Source organism: Thamnophis sirtalis, unplaced genomic scaffold, assembly GCF_051295495.1.
Source record: "Thamnophis sirtalis isolate CommonGarterSnake01/CBP01778 unplaced genomic scaffold, rThaSir2_p1.2 scaffold_5, whole genome shotgun sequence".
In the NCBI taxonomy this organism is placed as follows: domain Eukaryota; kingdom Metazoa; phylum Chordata; class Lepidosauria; order Squamata; family Natricidae; genus Thamnophis; species Thamnophis sirtalis.
Genome location: NW_028261385.1, coordinates 24627832 through 24648793, shown reverse-complemented (window position 1 = coordinate 24648793; position 20962 = coordinate 24627832). Strand labels below are relative to the sequence as shown.

Genomic DNA, 20962 nt, shown 5'->3' with positions numbered 1-20962 from the left:
GATGTACTGATATTGAAAAGATACTGAGCAAGCAGTATGAATTAAAAAAGGCTTGCAGTTCATACACAATGTCACAATGTATTGAATCTAAAAAAATACAGTGAAAGAAGCGAACAGCATAATTACATGATCGGCATTTTAAAATAATTCCAAAGTGCTATTGTGTAAGAGCGTATGTCTGCATGGTTTTTTTTCCTATTTTCAAATTAAAATATATAGATCATTACTATCAGATTTTAGAACATCTCAATTTAAATAGCAGTCAGAGCATAGACAAAAAGGAAATTACGCAGCCATATATTGAAATTTAGCAAACTTGAGTATGTCCTATGCTCAAGGGGGATTACAATATAATTCTGAAAAAAACAAGCATACAGTTGTGGTCATAGCCTCCAGGTCACTCTTGGCTGATAAAGAAGAGAGGAGGGACAGAGCATTACCCCAATAAATGTAGTTTTACAAGTCCTTGAATGAACATATAGCAATAGAAATTTACAGTGCCTTGCTTGCAGATGTTTGTGAAAGCATAAAAACATAAGTCCTGCAATGAATTATAAAACACAAAAGTATATGTAAGGATGCAAAAATCCTTTCTCAACCTATGAGAAAGACAGAAATGGTATTAAGCTTTACTTTAGCTCTCAAACACAATAAAAACATTATTTACAGTTGCCTGTGTTTATCTTTTATTAAGTGGGGATATATTTATAGTTAATAACTCAGGGGGGAAATTCATTTTCTGTATTACTGGTTTATGTATTCTCAAACTGTTACATGAAATCTAACATTTTAGATTTTATTTAATATGGTGTATTACTGAAATAGCTCAAAATAACATTTTATAAAGAACATCCTATTGTTTTTAACAAATCAAAAGAGCATTAGTGCAGTTGAAGTAACGGCAGGGAAACCTGATTTCATGACCAATTTCTATACACTTATTAGGGTGGTAGGGGAAGGAGGAAGCAAAAACATTCTTTTACCAGGAATCAACACCTAGATAATCAGAGATTAACATGAAGAATAAAGCTAGACCAACAATAGAGTAGAGTAGAGTAGGGTAGGGTAGGGTAGGGTAGAATAGAATAGAATAGAATAAAAGAGTTGGAAGGGACCTTGGAGGTCTTCTAGTCCAACCCCCTGCTCAGGCAGGAAACCCTTCACCACTTCAGACAAATGTAAACACTTCAGACAAAAGTAGTAAGTTCCAATCAAGGTTTTAACTCAGACAATGTTCATTACATTACATTAACAATGAACAACAGCCTAATCAAGAAACCACCAAGAACATCCCCTCAACACTGACAAAGGCTAAGCCACTAAAGGTAGTCCTTGATTTACAACCACAATGGAACCCAGAATTTCTGTGGCTAGCTGTGGCTAGAGATAGTTGTTATGTGAGTTTTGCCCCATTTTACAGCCTGTCTTGCCAGTTGTTAAGTGAATCACTGCAGTTGTTAAACAGAAGTTGTAAAGGGATTCTGGCTTTGCCATTGACTTTGCTTGTCAGAATGCTACATCATTCCAAGACATTGCAATCATCGTAAATATGAACCAGTTGCTAGATTTTAATCACATGTCCATGGGGATGCTGCAATAGTCATAAAGGTGAAAATGGTTATAAATCACTTTTTCAGTGCCATTGTAACATCAAATGGCCACTAAATGGCTGTAAACTAAAGGCTGCCTGTATATAAACCGAGCAAACCCCTCTCCCTCCTAGCACTGATGTTACTTAATCGTGTAATGAAACAAAGAAAACAAGCTCAGAGGACCCACTACCCACCCAAGTTTATGCTCCACTTATGGTCTCCTTGATTTGAAAGCCCAGACTGAAATGATTCATCCAGCAGATTGTTAGCTTTTGGAGTTTATAAGCAACTAGTTGATAACCCAACGTTGCCCAGGTATTTATTTATAGGGGGACCAAACATAATTTCCTACATTCACCTGAAAGTTACTCATCTGAGACTTAAGGAAAAATCATATTTTTAGAGGAACATATTGCATCTGCTTACAAAGCACCTATTATTTGAAGTAAGACAGTAGGAACTGAGAGAAAGTGAGAGAAGTAGAAGGAAAAATGTGTGTGTGTGTGTGTGTGTATGAGAGAGAGAGAGAGAGAGAGAGAGAGAGAGAGAGAGAGAGAGAGAGAGAGAGAGAGAGAGAGAGAGAGAGAGAAAGAAATAGAAGGAAAAGCGTGTGTGTGTGAGTGAGTGAGTGAGTGAGATTTTTGACTGAGTTTATTAACACATCAAAAGATTGAATCTGCTATGAAGGAGAACTTTGTGGTAAATGGTGAGGTTAGGAAATATTTTAATAAATTCAGACAGCCTATACCTCTATACCTCTACCCTGGGTCCTTCTGAATCAGAAAAATCTGGCACAAGTACTAATACAACACAACTGTAACCCATTCAGAACATGTTATGGCTGTGGAGAAGATTTGCCAAAAAAGCAGTGCCTTGCCATCAGGAGACCTCCTCAGATGGTGTGAAAGAAACCTCTTTCTTACCAGTACACAGATATTATGTTCGGATGACAACTGTGTGTCCAGGATGACATTTTATCTGTCACAAATATGTAAATATGTCATTACATCTGGATGCAAAGTGGGCCAGAGACCTGGGGCTCCATGGGCCTACAGGAAGGAGAGGGTGAACAGCTGCACTCAATAAACACCATGATGAAAGACCCAACTTACCACAAACAGAAAATACAGATTTCTTTCATTAAAGCCCTCTAGGTAATGGCTGTGGCAAACGCTTGCCAAAACGGGCTTTAAGATCTAATGCAGTTACATCAAAAAGTTCCAGTCTCTCCTGCACACAAAGCGGTGATATACAAAAGCTGAGGCTTTTATGCTTTCTGTCACTGAGTAAAAATAAAATCAAAGAGAAAAACTAGCCCACACAGGAGCCAAGAAGAAAAAAAAGTTAAAAAAAAGAAAAGATTAAGGGAGGGACAAGGAAAAGGGCAGTCAAACTCTGTTTAGCTGGTGGGTTAATTCCTGCTATAAGAAGCAAAGTGATGGTTTCTTAGATCCAACCACAAGTATATTCACACTAGAATTTAACTGATAGAATTATCTTCGAGTAGCTCACACAATAGCAGCATTCATATTTTCAGTAGCAGAAAACTCAATTCGCGTGTTGAAAGACCTAAGACCAGTTCAAAGACTCAGCGTGTTAAATAGGAAATATGAACAGATCTGGCATTTCAAGCCAGTAGGCCTGTTCACATGAAAGGAAGAAATATGTCCTTAGATGCTCCCATTCGAATGGGGTACATAACAAACTTTCCCCCAACCTGGTGTTCTCCAGATGTGCTGAGTGGGAGGTAAGAAGAACGTTGGAGAAAAGTAGTTCAAAAGATCCAATATTGGCTTTAAAGTGGGTAAAAGGAAGGTGGAGTACAACAGGCAAAGAAACTCTGTTCTGAATGAAGTGTAAAACTGATCACAAAACAACCGTTTGCAGTTAATTAGAGCCTATTGCTGCTACTCCTTTTCAGGCAAGGATAGGCAAGGTGTGGCAGCAGAACATACTGAACAAGACACGCAACAGATCATTTCATACTTCAACTGCATCTCCCACTGGTATTACCTTACTAGCAGATAACCCCGGAGTTGCCCGGGTATTTATTTATAGGGGGGAAATGTCCGGACCACAAGTAATTTCTAATGTTGAATTTTCCCCCTTACCAGAGGGAGCTCCCTTGTGGAGTATTCAGTTACCATGGCAACTCCACTGCGCTGCATAGTAGAAGCCATTTTAGGGCAGTACAGTAGAAACTATTTTAATGCACAACAGGCTGTATCTTAACAGAATACAAACCCCGAGTGGTTTTAGGAGTGTCTTACCCCCACAATATTTTTTTACAGAGAGTAAGTCATCTGTGTACCAAGTTTGGTTGAAATTGTTCGAGGTGTTTCAGAGTTATGCTGAAACACACACACACACACAGCCATTTTTAATATATAGAGTAATTTACTGAGCATTATCTGTGCATTATAAAAAAAATCTGCTTCTTGCTCCATGCCTTTTCAAACCTTAACACAAGGAAATCAAAGAGAATGGAAGGGGATAATGTAAAAATGGTATGTTCTTAATTCAGTTTTGTATTCTTAGAACAGAGTGTGAAGGAGTCTACAGATAGTCGTTGACTTACAATCATTTGTTTAATGACCATTAAAAGATGTTACAATGGCACTGAAAAAAGTTACTCATGACTGTTTTTTACATCTATGAGTGTTACAGCATTCTTGGCTGTGTGATCAAAATTCAGATGGTTGGAAATTGGTTCATATTTATGATGGTTGCAGTGTCCTGGAGTCATGTGATCATCTTTTGTGACCTTCTGACAAGCTAAGTCAATGAGGAAGCCCGATCCATTTAACAACTGTGTTACTAATTTAACATCTGCAGCAATTCACTTAACAAGAAAGATCATAAAATGGGGCAAAACTCACTTAACAACTGTGTCACTTGGAAACAGATTTTTTTTCTGGCTTAAATGCCGAGGACTATCTGTATTAGAATTTTTGGTCACATTGGTTACCTTGGACAATTTATGGTAAAAGATGAGGTTAATAAACAAAATACATGAATTAATTAAAGAAAGTGGCTTTTACCAGCTTTTAGGAAACTTTTTTTCTGATTTTTTACTGGAAGTAAGCAAGCCACCTTGAAAGATATCAGCATTTAAAAGATGCCAGCATTAGAACAGCTCTCAAATAGATTATATACATTTTACATTTATCAGGAATCAAAAATAAGAAAGAGAGACATTCTGCCAAAACAGTGAACCCTTAAAACACACAAATGCATTATAAAAACCATCCTCCACTGACCTGACTTTCTTGCCTCCTTCCCTCAGCATCTTCACTAAATCAGCGATTGGATACTGAGCCTTTGCTGCACACAGGCCATATCCTGCAGAAATGAGGAAAAGGTCCAAGATAAATGATGTATTTGAATAAAGCTCTGATTCTTCCAGATTTTCAATCCTTTATGTTCTGACTATAAAGATTCAATATGCAAGAAATGATTAGTGCATATTCTTAGTTAAGCACCTCCAGGTGAGTACCCTTATACAATGGTTCGCAATACTTCCAGCTCCACGTAGCAGCAGTGGCAGCAGTTAGGGGGAAGGGGGTGGTTATGTGTGTGTGCGCGCGCACACACACACACACACACACACACAGAGCTTACACAAATGGAGCTTCACATGCTCATCTGCCATTTGCATGGTCCAGTGGGCCACAGCCTGGTACCAGACAATGGACGGGAGATTGGAAACCTCTGTCCTAATGTGGTTTTGTTTTCTATGCAATTTCCTGCAATTTGACAGATCGAATCTCACCAGGCTCAAGGCTGCCATCCTTCCGAGATGGGTAAAATGAGGATCCAGATTGTTGGGGGCAGTATGCTGACTCTGTAAATCGCTTAGAGGGGGCTGTAAAAGCACTGTGAAGCGGTATATAAGTCTTATTGCTATTGCAATACAGCATGGTCCAGATCTAGTATTGTCTTGTGAAACCCAGGAAATATGTTTTCTCTATACGTGCCTGCTGAAATTATATCTCCCTAAGAACCCACATCATTCCCATCCTGATAGCTTTCAAGAATCTATTAAAATCATGGTGATTCTCCCAGGTTTGGGGGCAAAGTGAAGGTTGAACCCTGCTTGATAGATTGGGGGGGGGTATATATTGCTTTAGGAGATTTCATGATCTCTTTTTCTCTTTCATCAATTCATATTTCTCAGAGTCAGTGGGAGTCAAGTGGCCTAAAATTTCTAAATGAAATAAATCTCATGGCCAATTTTCCCATGGCATAATGGTTTAAATCTACTCTCACTCATAAGAGATCAGTGGATGATTTTGGGGGCCACAATCAATCAATCAATACCCCATGAAGTTATTTTCGGCAAATAATTTTTACTTTTATATTGTTTACTCTTAGGATATAACCTGGCTATAACTTGAAGTATTATATTCAGTCAACTTACCACAAAGTACTTTTTTAGGAAATAGTTCTATGAACACACAATTGTTGCTACATAGAATGCAATTATCAGAAGCAATGCCAAAACTAAGGTAGGAGAAAATCAAGATAAGGACTTTGGGTTATATAATTCCAAACATATAATTTATATTGCACACTAGGAGTCAAGCAGCATACAGGTTTAAGTTATTATTATGGTTCGTTATTATTGTGGTTTGTTGCAGTGTCAGCTAGATATTTGAATTGTATTTGGTATTTTTACTCACCCTCTGAGTCTTTCCTGAGAATGTGGGATAGGCTGTTATTCTTTAGAATAGAATATCAGAGTTGGAAGGGACCTTGGAGGTCTTCTAGTCCAACCCCCTGCTTAAGCAGGAAACCCTACACCACTTCAGACAAATGATTATCCAATCTCTTTTTAAAAACCTCCAGGGTTGGAGCATTCCCAACCTCTGGAGGCAAATTATTCCACTGATTAATTAATCCTAAATTGCATCTCTCCTTGATTAGTTTCCACCCATTGCTTCTTGTCATATCCTCAAGTGCTTTGGAGAAATCATTTACAATCATCATTCTTTGATGATCATTGTAGGATAAGTTGTTCTAGGTAAAGCTGCTCTCTACATTGTTGACAAATGCATGGATCTCAATTAGTCCTTTTTGAATCAGGCAGTAGAACTGGGCATCCATTTCATTTACAATCTGGGCTACATCATTAACAAAGCCACACAAAGATGTGGCTGCATAGGTGAACCATTCCCTTTTTCATTCCTTAGACTAACTCATTTAAACTTTGCTGTGCTGTGATTCTCTAATATTGTGTTTTATTTATTAGATTAGCATGCTATAGAAGTTTCAGGTGGTATATCTGAACCCTACCATCCACATTTTCATCACAATAGCACTGGAAATAAGTTTGGGTTAGAGACAACGTATGGTGAACTTCCACTGCTGAGTGCAGCGTTAGCAATAGCAATAGCAGTTAGACTTATATACTGCTTCATAGGGCTTTCAGCCCTCTCTAAGCGGTTTACAGAGTCAGCACATTGCCCCCACAGTCTGGGTCCTCATTTCACCCACCTCGGAAGAATGGAAGGCTGAGTCAACCTTGAGCCGGTGAGATTAGAACCGCTGAACTGCAGATAACAGTCAGCTGAAGTGGCCTGCAGTACTGCACCCTAACCACTGTGCCACCTCAGCTCAACCTAAGTTCTACAGCATGCCAGAGGAGCAGGTAGAATTCAACAGTGTTGCTCAACACATAAGCCAAGGCGAAGCAATGATGAATAACCCAGTCCTCAAACATCACACACTGATGTAGTTCTCCTTTTGAGACCTGTACATTCTACATTAAAATTGGAAGGAAGGAGTCTTTTGGACTATCTTCATATACTCTTTAAAAAGAAGAAATTTGGGTTTAAGCAACTTGGGTTTAAGGGATTTTTTCCCCCTATCTCTTGGACTAATTGCCTCTTGTGTAATCCCTATGATCTTATTTTTACATGCTCTTGTATGAGATGTATGCTCCTGATAATTCTGAAGGGAGAGCAGCAACTGCTTAAAACTCACACGAATGTAGCCTATTTTTAACAAACTGAGGGCATAAAATTAATTTAATGAAAAATCCTCTTGCTGGCTTTCAAACAATTTGTACACTTGGAAATTCTCAGTTTACATTCAACAGTTACAGAATACAGGCAGCCCAATTTCACCTGGAGTGATTATGATGTTATTGGCTTCCTTTATCATATCAACTGCACCGTCCATATTCACTTCTGTATGAGTGCCAGTAATTTCCATTGGCTTCCCACCAGCTGTTGAAGTAGTACCATATCCTCCAAGAATCACATTAGCAAGAGAGCGATTCATAGCCTAAGGGAGCAAAAAGAAAGGGGGGAAAAAGCATAACTGGGTGTTTTGAATAAATTGACATTTAAAACCAAGCACAATGGACACAATTCCACAAAGCAATTATTTCAGCAAAGTGTGTTTTTTTTGGTATTGTCCTTCCCTTCATCCCACTCCAAGTTTTGATTTCCCATAATATTCCAACCTCAAGATGATGCAATTATGCAAATACCAAACACAATTCTACCTAAAGGCATTGGAAGATATCAAAGGTCTTTCTTTGGAGAAATATGAAAAAAGAAAAGAAGGCAGAACAGAGTAGAACAGATGAAAAAATTAAGAGGATTACTGAAAAAAGCATTAAGGTCAATGCAGTTACTGTTTTCATGATATAAAAATAATAAAATACAACTTTAAAAATATTTGTTTAAAAAGGAGGAGAAGAGGAAGCAGTACCATCATCAGGTAGAGATTAAATCTCCACAGTTTTAGTAGGTATTTTGTTTCTAGGAGCTCATTTATGTAGATTTATCGACATCTAGTGGCCGTGGATTGAAAGAAAAGGAAGAAAACTAAGTTAAAAGGTGAAACGTTTTAGCAACTTGTCTACCTACAAGAAATGGCCTGTGTGTGTAATTCAGAGATACCATGTTTCCAACACTGTTGGAAACAATGTGTGTCTTATCAAATATGTAATCAGAAAATGTTAGCAGGAACATAGAAAAGTGATTCTTTGGATACTCGCATGAAGGCATTAGTATTAGACAGTTAAGAAAAAAAAAGTACAGCAGCTGAGGAATAGCAATATTATAGTAACAATTTGCCAAATTTCTGATGTTATGGTTATTTAATCAAGCTGCTGCCCAGTTTAATTTTATACTCAGGAAACGGAATTTTATTAGGTAGTGACATGGAGATAAAATAAAGGTAAAGGTTCCCTTCGCACATACGTGCTAGACTCTAGGGGGCAGTGCTCAGCTCCGTTTCAAAGCCGAAGATCCAGCACTGTCAGAAGACGTCTCTGTGGTCATGTGGCCGGCATGACTAAACGCCGAAGGTGCACAGAATGCTGTTACCTTCCCATCAAAGTCCCTAATTTTCTACTTGCATTTTTACATGCTTTTGAACTGCTAGATTGGCAGAAGTGGGACAAGTAACGGGAGCTCACTCCATTATGTGGCACTAGGATTCGAACCACCAAACTGCCGTCATGGACATATATGCTATCTAATAACATTTCAATCAGATGTTTTCTAAGCAAATATAGAAATACTAGAGTGCTATGGTATTGCTTGGAGCCGTGTGATCTGATCCACTGCACAAATAGTTTACATGAGGTAAAGTCAAACTAGTCAGGGGTACTAAACTGTTGGCAATCTGCCAAATGGCCCAACAGTTCAGTCGTTTTCTGGAGGAAAAAAAATTCTTTTAGTGATCCCGTAATCCCTTGCATCTGGGTGGAGTCAGGGCAACTGAATGGAGCTGAGTGTTTACTGGCCGGATGCCCTTCCTATCGCCAATGCAGAATTCGCAGCTGATATTTGTGCCCAGAGAGAGAAATATCTGCCGCTACTGAGGATCGAACAGCCTCCTGATTGTGAGGCGAGAGCTCCACCTTTAGGCCACTGCACCACTACAAGTAGTTTTCTGGAAATGCCATCAAGAATAGACCTAATACAGCTTCTTTCTGGTTGCTACTTCTGCTTTAACACTCATTCATATTCACTCAAGATCTTGCACCACCGTCGCTTAAGCTCCTGCTCTTGTGCTTTATCGCTTGCAATCATTTCTTAAACTACTGTGTGCTTTTGGTGTCAATACGGGGCAGGGAGAACTTCTATCTCAAGCACTTAGGAGACTTCAGTATTCCATATATTTAGTCTGGATGCCCCTTTCTTCTGATGGAATGTCCACAATATGCCTGAAATATCTTCTTCTCATCTGCAGAAACATGGCCCAAACAAAGAAAGGAAACACATACAAACCCCGCCATGCAAAAAATGAAAAGCAGCAAAATAACAAGAAACAAGGTATCCTAAATCTCACTTATAATACTAAAAACACAGCCAATCACACTATTAAAGCAAACTATTTTTCCCATACTAGTCAATTGCATTTGGCTGGCTTCTCATCCCAGTCCTATTAATCCATCCTACCAGTGGTGGGTTCCAGGCAGTATAGCCTGGTATGGGCGTACCGGTGGTAGCTGGGACCAGCGGCCACACCATACCGGAACGGTGGGCCTACCTGCCCGCGTTCCTTACCGTTTTTTGAGGCAAATGGGCCAATTGTGCATGCGCGCACAGCATGTGGTGCCTGTGCGACCTCTGCTGAGCAGCTGAGTGTCACTGGGTGGTGGCGTGCGCATGCGTGCGCAGCGCACATTCCCGAGGACGCCCGGCCCCATCTCAGTGACACTCAGCTGCTCAGCAGAGGTCGCACAGGCACCACACGCTGGATCCGGAACCCACTACTGCATCCTACCATTCCCATTTTGAGCATGAATTCCTACCACCTATGCGAGGCTTTTACCCAGGGATTGCACCACTATCCTCACTATCACCTAAATCTCAAAGGAGTAAACCAGAAAGGCAAAAGCTCCTGGATTGGGGCTGAAAGGTGAAAGCAGAAACAGTATGCCCTGTCCCATACTTGGGTAGACCAGGTTGCCCTAATACACTGGTCTCACCGGAAAAACACAAAAAGGCAAAATTATTTGGTGCCCCGCTTCAAGATCAACACATCCTGGAGTTGGCCTGGAACCTACTTTTGGGTCTGGACTAAATTTCCACCCAAACTTTCAAAGGCCTGGGCAATGGGTTTTCTTTACCAAATGCAAATGATTGAATGATTTGTTGGATAATGGCAATACAATTTTTCAACTAGCAGATAGAATTTGGTGGTGAACATATATTTGTGTTTAATGCAAAACCATATAAACATTTTATGAATAAATTACAATAACAGTCTGTTAACAGAGGGCTTTGAAATTTAACTTTTGTTTAACCTGTTAACTATTTTTTCTTTCATATACGTAATGTTTGACAAAAAATGGGTTGTAAATAGATGTTCAAGCTCATACTTTTTGGGCCTACTTTGCAAAGAGAGAAGCTATTATTGTTGCAATAGTTTTGTAAGTATTCAACTAGGAGAGATAATATGTATTTTTGTCCTTTGTTTTTTTTAATTCACTTTTTTAATTTTTAGTAGCTTATTGCCGCTTATTGATGTGAGGGTTCTCTCTTCTGTAGAGATTTCCCTCTATGTAAAAAACACAAAATACTAATACTATACCAACAAACAAATACTTTTCTGCATAAGTTGCATTACAGGTGCTTTCAAGAGACTGCTTAATATTATCTTGGTTTTCTGATATGAAAGAAGCTTCCAAGGGAGATAAATAGACCTCAGTGATCAAGTGGAATTCCTAAGAACAATGGAACATTCTGGAGTTCTCTAAATGTTCTGTTTTGAAAATAGATTTTTTTTCACGTACCTAAACCATTGCTTGGTTTATGTTCATTTATATTTTGGCAAGATTTGCCTTAAAGTATTCTGTATGCTGAAGTTGAATGATAACTTTAACTGTGATCGGGATTGGAAAGTTCATTTGAAAACTTGAAATCTTGTGGAGGAGAAGCTGAAGGCAGCAAGCAAACAAATTAATCAGCTCTTCTGATTAATTGTGGCATAAATGATCTTAAAAAGCAAATAAAATATCTTTATAAGTACTTGCTCCCCATTTTCCATAGCTGAGTAAACTAGCACCCAAAGCAACATATGATAGTAACAATAAAAATGAAATATGGTGCATTAAAACAAATTAACTGGGTTCCAAAAGTTAAAACTTTTTGATACTTTCATCTGTTGAGTTGAGCTGAATTGAAGCAAGGCCCTGCCCAATTACAGCTGAGGAACAATGCAATCTTTCTCTCACAAAAGAATCTTCTTCCTCCAGATACCTGTCTTTCTCAACTTTTAAAAGCTTTAAAAACTGCCTAGAGTATTTTCATTCTATTGAATATTTTTAAAGTATCTACCAGTACTTAAGTTTCTGTACTGCACCAGTTTTCCTATTTTCCTCCTCTCCTTTTTCAAATCTTATTAAATTACCTCCTGTGAAGTTTTATTTATATGATATTGTTAGCATTGAACATTAGTCACATGGCAAGAAAAATAATTTTGTCCTCCATCTAAATTGGTTTGCGACATTCATGAACGTACCAATTTTACTCAAAAGATATGTACATGCAAAAATGAGGAGAGGGAAGAAAGGAGAAAAGGAACTGGCGGAAAATGCCCAGAAAGAGAACAAAATATACAATAAAAAGCTTTTCCCACAGGCAGAGAAAATGTAATGAAACAGATAGTGTTGGAATGGACATCTCCAAAATCTCCTTACCACACACATGATGTGAGACAGGATGGCCCCAGAAGAACCAATCAGGGCACCCACAATGGTCAGTAAATTGTTGTTAAGCAGGAATCCTTCAGCACAGAGTGCCCAGCCGGAATAGCTGTTCAAGACAGTAATAACAACAGGCATGTCGGCACCACCAATGGCGGCTGTCAAAGTAACTCCCTGTGGAAAGCGGGGTGGGAGCCAAAATTGAAATATTAATGCGGGCAGTTATCACTAATTCAAAACATTTGTAACTAGAATCCAGAGGTTACAGACATTCTTACTTTAAAACAAAACCCGTAGAATCTTTTAGATATACCAAATATAGCATCAAAATAAAACAAAATTTAGATGATTACACAGACAATGCTCTGCTTATGAACAAGTGGCATTCCAAGAGACTGTAAGTCCATGAAGTATAAAAAAAAACTTGCACAGTAAAATTATTACTTTACAGTATGCAAGGGGATCTGAAGACAGTGAAATCTGGAGAAGACAGGAAAAGATTAGGTCCCAGCACACTGCTTACATAAGTGGGGTGCCAGAAACCCTTTCCACTTCCTACTGACTTCTGGGGACTTCTAGGTTAGACATATGGACAGATTTGTTCAAAACGGAAAAAGTTTGCAACTTGGAAGTTTTAAAGTAATGTAGTATATCTCTGAGTGTATTTTTCAGAGATTTCTTGACTTATGAACTCAGTAAGACGAGAAAAACCATCATAAAGCAGTGCAGTCATTAAGCAAAACTTCGTATGACTGCAACTTGTGACCTTCCCTGTCGGTTTTCCCATTGTCTTTGCTTGTTGGAAGCCAGTTGAGAAAGTTGCAAAGTGTGGGATACTGCAACCATCCTAAATGCACAATGATTGTCAAGTGCCTGAATTACAATCACATGACCACAGGGATGCTGCAACGGTCATTAAGTGTGAGGATTGCTTGTAAGTCACTGTTTTCAGTGCTCCTGTAAATTTGTCACTAAACAAATGGTCATAAATCAAGAACTACTTGAATTCATAATTGAGTTTTTAATATGTCCATGAGGACAGCCTAAAAGAATCCCACAAAGCATTACTCAGATACCTTCTTTCTTTATAAAGAACTTACTTACCATATTTTTGGAGTATAAGACGCACCTTTTTCCCTCAAAAACGAGGCTGAAAATCTAGGTGCGTCTTATAAACTGAATACAGGATTTTTTGCCTCCCAAAACCCCGCCCCTTCACCAAAATGTTCATGCATTGTCTTTAGGAGATTTCCAGAGTGCTCCTGGGGGCTGGGGAGGGCATAAATGAGTGAAAAACGGGCCCCCAGCCCCCAGGAGCACTCTATAAGCCTCCTAAAGGCTATGCATGCCCTTTTTTGGACAAAAAATGGGCCCATTTTTGTGAAAAATAGACCATTTTTAACTCGTTTTTGCCCCCCCCCTCCAGTCCCCAGGAGCACTCTACAAGCCTCTTAAATTCATGACTTTGGGGAGAGGGGAAACAGGCCAGTTTTCACAAAAAAACGGGCCGTTTTGGGAGGTCTGCAGAGCCCAAAAACTTTTTTTTTAATTTGCCTCTTCAAAATCTTGGTGTGTCTTATACTCCGGTGCATCTTAGACTCCAAAAAATACAGTAATTTCAAAAACTCTGCATATCCTTGAAACCAGACTTAACCTCAAAAAGAAATCTCCAGATATGTTGGATTGTAATTCCTGGAATTCCTAGATTTCTAGCCAGGATTCCTGGGAATTCTGATCAAACAAGGCTAGAGAAAGCCGCTTAAGTCATAAGTTGAAATTAAAGACAATTTTTGTATGTAAATTTGCAGGTGCATCTGGAACTGGAACATTCCCAATAAATCCCCAGCTTTAATATAAAGTTTTGGATTGTCGTGTTTTTAAATTGTTTAAATCATTGTTTCCACTGTTGTTTTGCTCTTATCAGGAACAAGTTTTTCTTAATCAGTGACTGAAAATATATCCATCCCATGAATTCTAGTCTGGCCTTTTTAAAAAACAAACAATTCTTTAAAGACAACTCTCATATTCTTTCTCTATCTCTATTTAGTCCTTGTAATGCAAGCTTTCTTTTCCATAGGTTTGCTTCCCATACTATTGAGCATTTTTGCTATCTTTCTCCGAAACGATTTCTGAATTTATATCCTCATTAAAAATATGTGTTAACCCAAAAGACTTCAAAAATGCCTCCACTACATATATTATCTTGGTTGGTATTTATTTGTCCACCCAAAGCGTTTTGAAAGCCACACTGCAGCCCTCATGGCTACGATCAGCCACTCCTGCTCTTAAAGTCTCTATTTTTCCCCCCCACTTAAATTGCATCAACAGTTCGGAGACGTGAAGAGGTTCTTAACACCACTTGCAATCATCAGACCAGTTCTATGTTTCTTGATGCTCACAATGATAGGCTTAAGAATTCATACCAAATTAAAAAACTCTTTAGAATCCTCTGTATTCAGAAGGAAGGACTGATCAGGTTATTTACCACATCTGGTGAAAATTTGGAATATCTATTCATAATTTATTATAGATTCACACTTACCATTACGGCAGACAGGGCAGATACAGATCCTAAGCAAGTCAACCCTGTTGTGTAACTTGGATCCATCATGTACGGAACCATTCCACCTATGCTTAATGTTAACAAACTAGCATTCAGTAAGTGTCGTCCTGGTAAGAGGAGTGGGGCAGAATTCAGGATACCTATAAATGTGAAAACAATTTAATTTAAGTTCTGGAACTAATCAGACACAACAAAAAAGGTGAGGTTGAATCCCACAACCCAATATCGGCTCTCTCTTTTTTCCTCTGTCATATTAACAAAACTACATCCTATACTTTAACAATTACTATAGGTTGTCCACATGGACCAGATACTTAGCTAAACATTGTTTTTCTACTATTTATCATACCGTTATTTCAGTGATATCGGCCATATGAAACAGAATGCAAAGCGGTCAAGAGAGTCAACCAAATGTTTTTCTCATGAGACCAGTCTATCAGGGCATCCTGGTTTACCCAATTGTGCGACAGAAACATACTGCTTCCGTTTTTGCCTTTCACCCCCAATCCAGGAGCCTTCTCAGGCAGTCGCTTTTGCAATAAATTATTTTTGTGTTGCATTTACGTTTACCGACTTTATTTCTTTGTCGGTAAACGCAAACTCAACACAAAAGTACCTGAACGTATGACAAACCTTTATTTAATAGATTTATATCCTTACAGGAGCTCAAGTATGCTCCTGGGCCAGCTTCCGGCTGAGCGTACAACCATAGAGCATACGCCCAGAGCGGCCACTGCTGGAAGACTCGGTTTGGAAGCCGCCAAAAAAGGCATGCTGGGATGGCGGTGGCGGTGGCAGCGAAGGTGCCCTGGCTCTGCAGGGAGAGTTGGGCCAGGGCATCATGAGGCTGGGAGGCGCGTAAGCAGGAGCGGAATAACCGCTCACGCAACCCCCCCTTTCCAGCCGTGCAGAGCGCCATTCACTGGCATTTCGATGGCGCCAAGCCGCGGGAACCGGGCAGCGGCGAACAGATGCTCACACGGCTTGGCGATACCCCTAGGTCAGTGAATGGCGCTGTGCCCGGCTGGAAAGGGGGTTTGCCGGGTGGTTGCTCATGACCGTGGTTGCTTCATGGCTGTTGTGTTGTACTGCTGCGACAGCACAAAAACAGCCATTCAGGAGAACCTCTAGCTAAGATTCCCAAATCCCACTCCTGGCTGGCCCTGCCCACCCCACCCCTCCCAGGAGTCCCCATTGTGAATGCAGGTAAGTGCAGGGCACGTGTGGAGGCTTGGGGAAGGCGATAAATAGGCCTATCAGAAGTTCGTTTGCTGCTTCCAGATGGTATCCGGAGTTTGGGGAGGCTGTTCCCCCCCCCCCGAGGCTTGAGGAAAGCCTCCAGAGCCTGGGGAGTAGTGGTGAGTTCCGGATCCCGTTGCAACCAGTCTGCTACAATGGGGCTGGGCGCCCACCATGCACACATGCGCAGCATGCACAAGAATACCCACTGCCTGTGACGCTCCAGCTACTCAACGGAGCGTCACGCAGGCGCCGTATGCTCCGTGCGCGTCGCGAATGCCCCAGTGGCTCAAATAGAGGTAAGGAGAGAAGGCAGGCAGGTGGGCCCTGCAGAGTACCGGAGCGGAGCGGGTACCTGGTGCTCCCAGCAGGCACTGGTACGCCTGTACAGGGGTGTACGGTCATATCCCACCACTGCTGGGGAGGATAAAAATGCCCCACCACCCCCATCATAGTGTAGGAGGCTCACCCCTGGATCAATTACAGATTTTCAATGTAACGATCTTCATACACACTCTAATGATAATTATGGTATCTGAAATATGTCTCTAAAGTCACCAATCTGTGAAATATTGTTTAGCATCTTAGCGTAATTTAAGCCAAAGAAAATAGATAGTGAATATATGTCACACATACACACGCACACACACTCTTCTAAAAAGAGAGCACACTATGGAAGAGAGAGGGGAATTTACCCTGTAGTTTTCCATAAGCAACAAGAGAGCCACTGAAGGTTACACCTCCTATGTATGTGCCAAGATAGGCCACAATCATTGTGAGGCCTGCAGCTGGATCAGTTGCAAAATGGGGAAACTCAATCATGTATTCTGCGACACAAGTGAGAACAGCAGCCAAGCCAACCAAGCTATGGAAAGCAGCCACTAGCTGAGGTAAATCTGAAATCTGGATACGTTTAGCAATTGTCAGACCTGCAGAAACAAAAAAACAGCTGCATGTTAACTGTGAAAGGGGATAACACCGCTCAATAATTAAGATCAATAATTCAGATCACAGGAGCAAATACTGGTTCAACCTCAGCATGACTTTTAATCTCTGTGATTGGTGTTTTGTCCTTTAATTATATTTAATCAGAAATATATTCTGAGGAATCTGAGGGTCTAAACACAAAAAGCTAAGTAGCAGGTTTCTATCACATTCTAACAGTCCTATAACTTTTTCAAGGGGACCTTCTTTCCCATCACCTAACTGCAAATGCCACGACTGAATTAGGTAACTCTTCCAAATAATGCAAATCCTTTTGCTTTGCACTTACCTATGGTGCCACCAAGGGCCATCGCACCCGACATCTGGGCCAGAAGCTCAACTGATGGTTTTAGACTTCCCAGGGTAGCTGCCAAACCTCCAGCAACACCTATCATACCCAAAGCATTGCCAAGTCGAGCTGTTCCTTGGGTAGAAAGGCCAGCCAGGGCACCAACACAGCACAATCCTGAACCCAGGTACATCATCTTTAAAAGATGAAAATAATATAGACATGTTTTTTTAGAAAGGACTTTAAAATTGTAGATTTGACTGGGGTACAAAAGCACTGCTTAGTTGGGTTTCAAAATCCTCACAGCAGATACTGCGCTCGTGCTGCTTTCTCTTCAAATATATTTCTGCCCAACTGAGATTTTAAGCAAATCTGCCAGTTTGCAATGGAGTGGACTAATGCCCGAAGGAAGTTCGTTCTGCTTGTTCAAAATTGTTCCAATATTATCAATGCCAAGAAAAGGCAGAGCTGATTATAAAATTTATACAGAAGACCTCTGGACAATCAAATTAATTCTCAACATAATACATTTTACATAACGATTGGCTGCAAAGGAAAAGAAACATGCTCATTAGTGATCACAGCTTTTTTTTAAAATATCAATACAGTTTCTTTGCCTTTGCTAGATCAAGCTTTGTCATCCAATGCAACTGAAAAAGAATGTGTTCTACTCAATGGAAGTTGTCATTAGGATAATGCTGGTGCTAATTTGATTTGGGGACAAAGAAATATTCTAAGAAATGTGTACTTTCTTCTGTACAACTTCACCTTGAAGCCAAATCCCTATCTGAAAAAACACAAACCACGGTTAAAGGTAACCAAGACTTCCTTGTAACCTGAAAGCCTTTTCTGAAGATGGCTTCTTATATTCAAGCATAGTAACAACAGACTTCTGAAATTGCTACAAAGAGTATACCATATTTTTCGGAGTATAAGATGCACCAGAGTATAAGACACACCAAGGTTTTGAAGAAGCAAATTAAAAAAAAAACTTTTTGCACTCTGCAAACCTCCCCAAAACAGCCCATTTTTCACAAAAATGGGCCCTTTAAAAAAAAGGTACAAATAGCCTTTAGGAATCCGTGACCCGTCAAAAGCGCGGACGACAAAAGCGCGATCGACAAAATCGCGCCTTTGACGTCATCACAGCGCGACGAAAAAGATCGAAAAATTCAAATAAAAATTAATAAAAATTAAATTAAAGCAAGCCGATTCACATAAAGGTAAGGGTTAGGTTTAGGTTTAGGGTTAGGGTTAGGTTAAGGGTTAGGGTTAGCTTTAGAGCGTTAGCGTTAGGGTTAGGTTAAGGGTTAGCGTTAGGTTTTTCGTTACTTTAACGGTTAGGTTAAGGGTTAGGTTAAGGGTTAGGTTAAGGGTTAGGTTTAGGGTTAGGTTTAGGGTTAGGTTTGGGGGGCTTAGGGTAAGGTTTTCGCTTTATTTTTACATTTTTTGAACTTTTTCGTCGCGCTGTGATGACGTCACAGCGCGCTTTTGTCGAGCGCGATTTTGTCCTACGCGCTTTTGTGGTGGAACCTAGGAATCTTGTAGAGTGCTCCTGGGGGGGTGACACCCCCCCCCCCAAATGAGCAAAAAATGGGCCTGTCTTTTGTCAAAAAATTTGCATGCATAGCCTTTCGGAGACTTATAGAGTGCTCCTGGGGCTTGGGGGGGGGGAATTGAGCAAAAAACAGCCCGTTTTTCACTCATTTCTGCCCTCCCCAGCCACAGGGGCTCTCTGAAAGCCTTCTACAGGCTCTGCACAGGCATTTTGGCGAAGGGGGAGGGTTTTCAGGAGGAAAAAAATGCTGTATTCAGTGTATAAGACACATCCAGATTTTCAGCCTCTTTTTTGAGGGAAAAAGGTGCGTCTTATGTTCCAAAAAAATATGGTAAGAACTTTTGAGGCTACCAACTTCCAATTCTGTCAACTGAGGTCACTATCATTCCAGTCTAAAGGATTGTATTAACATAGAAAATTAAGTTTTGAAAGTAAAGATATTCTTAAATAGCTTTCTTCTTTCTTCCTACCAAGATAATACCAAGGAGTTATATTTCGCTAGCTGTATCACTGTGGCACAGCTGCTAATTGTGTAAGTATTATATTGGGCACTGCCAATTCCAATTTCATCTCAGTAAAGGAAACTATAGCTGGTCTATTTAGTGTTTTACTTAAACAATTAACTTAAAACACACATCAAAGCAAAAAAGACAAATTATCATCAGCCTCCGATCCATTTGCAAGGGTACAGTTCTTGCAAGTCCTCAACTTACAACCACAATTGGAACCAGGACTTCTGTCTCTAAGCAAGGTGATCATTAAATTGATTGTGTGATTTTTGCAAGCTTTTTGTTATAGACATGAAGTAAATCACATGATCATTAAGCTATTCTGGATTTTCCCCACTGATTGCTAGTAAAACTGTCTGGGAAGTTTGCAAATAGCAAACATGCGACTGCACAGAACTTTGCAACCATCATAAATACATGCCAGTTGCCAAATGGCTGAATTTTTATAATGTGATTTTGGAGGTGCTGCAGTGGTCAGAAGTGTGAGGACAGGTTGCAAGTCGCTTGTTTCAGCACCATTGTAACTTTGAATGTTTACTAAACAAATGGTTGTAAGTCAAGGACGATCAGCACTTATATATGAGGCATTATAAACCTTATCCTACATGTGCTGGGCTCCCTTTTCATCTTAGCAAGCATAGAAAGACATCAGACAAGGATAAGATTGACTACATCTTAGCAAATCAACATCAGATGGTCTTTTAAAAACCTGTTCACAAGACTGTAGCCGTGTATAAAAAATGGATCTATGGATGCCTGAGCAACTTTCGTACCTGTTCAATGTTATAACCGCTTTGCAGTGCTGTTCCATAACCTCCTATAAACAAAGCAGCAGGCAACAAATACAAATAGTTGAATTCAGGAGGGTCAGTAGGCCGCTTGAACATATCCAGCATTCTCTGAGTAACCAGGAAACCACCTATTTCACACACAAAAAATAAATAAATAATAATAATAATTAGGTTCTGAAAAGTAAGAAGTGCTTTAAAACATGGGCTAATTTAAATTCAATTAAATAGCACTTAGACTTATATACCACTTCATAGTGCTTTTACAGCCCTCTTTAAGCGGTTTACAGAGTAGGCATATTGCCCCAAACAATTTGGGTCCTCATTTTACCCACCTCAGAAGGATGGACGGCTGAGTCAACCTTGAAACTGTCCAATTTCCAAATAGGAAATTGTCAAGTCTTCCCTATGAAGGACTATTATCTGGCTATGCAACATTTTGATGCAGGCAAGAAAAGCAAGGAATAATTCAGAGCAATTATTATTATTGGAACATTTGACATATACCATCAATTACATGAAAACAATGGAGTAGCTCAAGAAACCTTTAAGCTGAAGATTGTTGGAAAATCTTGAAGCACTAACTATAAATTATACCAAAAAACATGCAAAGAAGCCAGGTCAGATCTAGAATGGAAGACAGTCCATTTACAACATGTGATGTACTTTGTGGCTATTGCCCAAAAGCTTTAAACACACTTTTTTGGCTAGAATCTCTCAAGCTCTCTTACCGCTCAAGAAAATTGCACCTTTTGAGCTATTCTATTC

At 39.9% G+C, this 20962-nt stretch overlaps 1 protein-coding gene across 1 annotated transcript in view; it reads right to left on the bottom strand.

The window, feature by feature from the left end:
• The window catches only part of NNT (nicotinamide nucleotide transhydrogenase), a 70869-nt gene that overhangs the window by 10047 nt on the left and 39860 nt on the right, over positions 1–20962 (bottom strand). The window contains exons 13-19 of the mRNA XM_087715470.1: positions 20180–20325; positions 17340–17535; positions 16762–16995; positions 14807–14967; positions 12259–12438; positions 7721–7880; positions 4853–4934 (exon numbers count right to left, since the gene is read on the bottom strand). Coding sequence (XP_087571596.1) covers positions 4853–4934; positions 7721–7880; positions 12259–12438; positions 14807–14967; positions 16762–16995; positions 17340–17535; positions 20180–20325 — 1159 coding nt within the window. The remainder of the gene's footprint in view (positions 1–4852; positions 4935–7720; positions 7881–12258; positions 12439–14806; positions 14968–16761; positions 16996–17339; positions 17536–20179; positions 20326–20962) is intronic.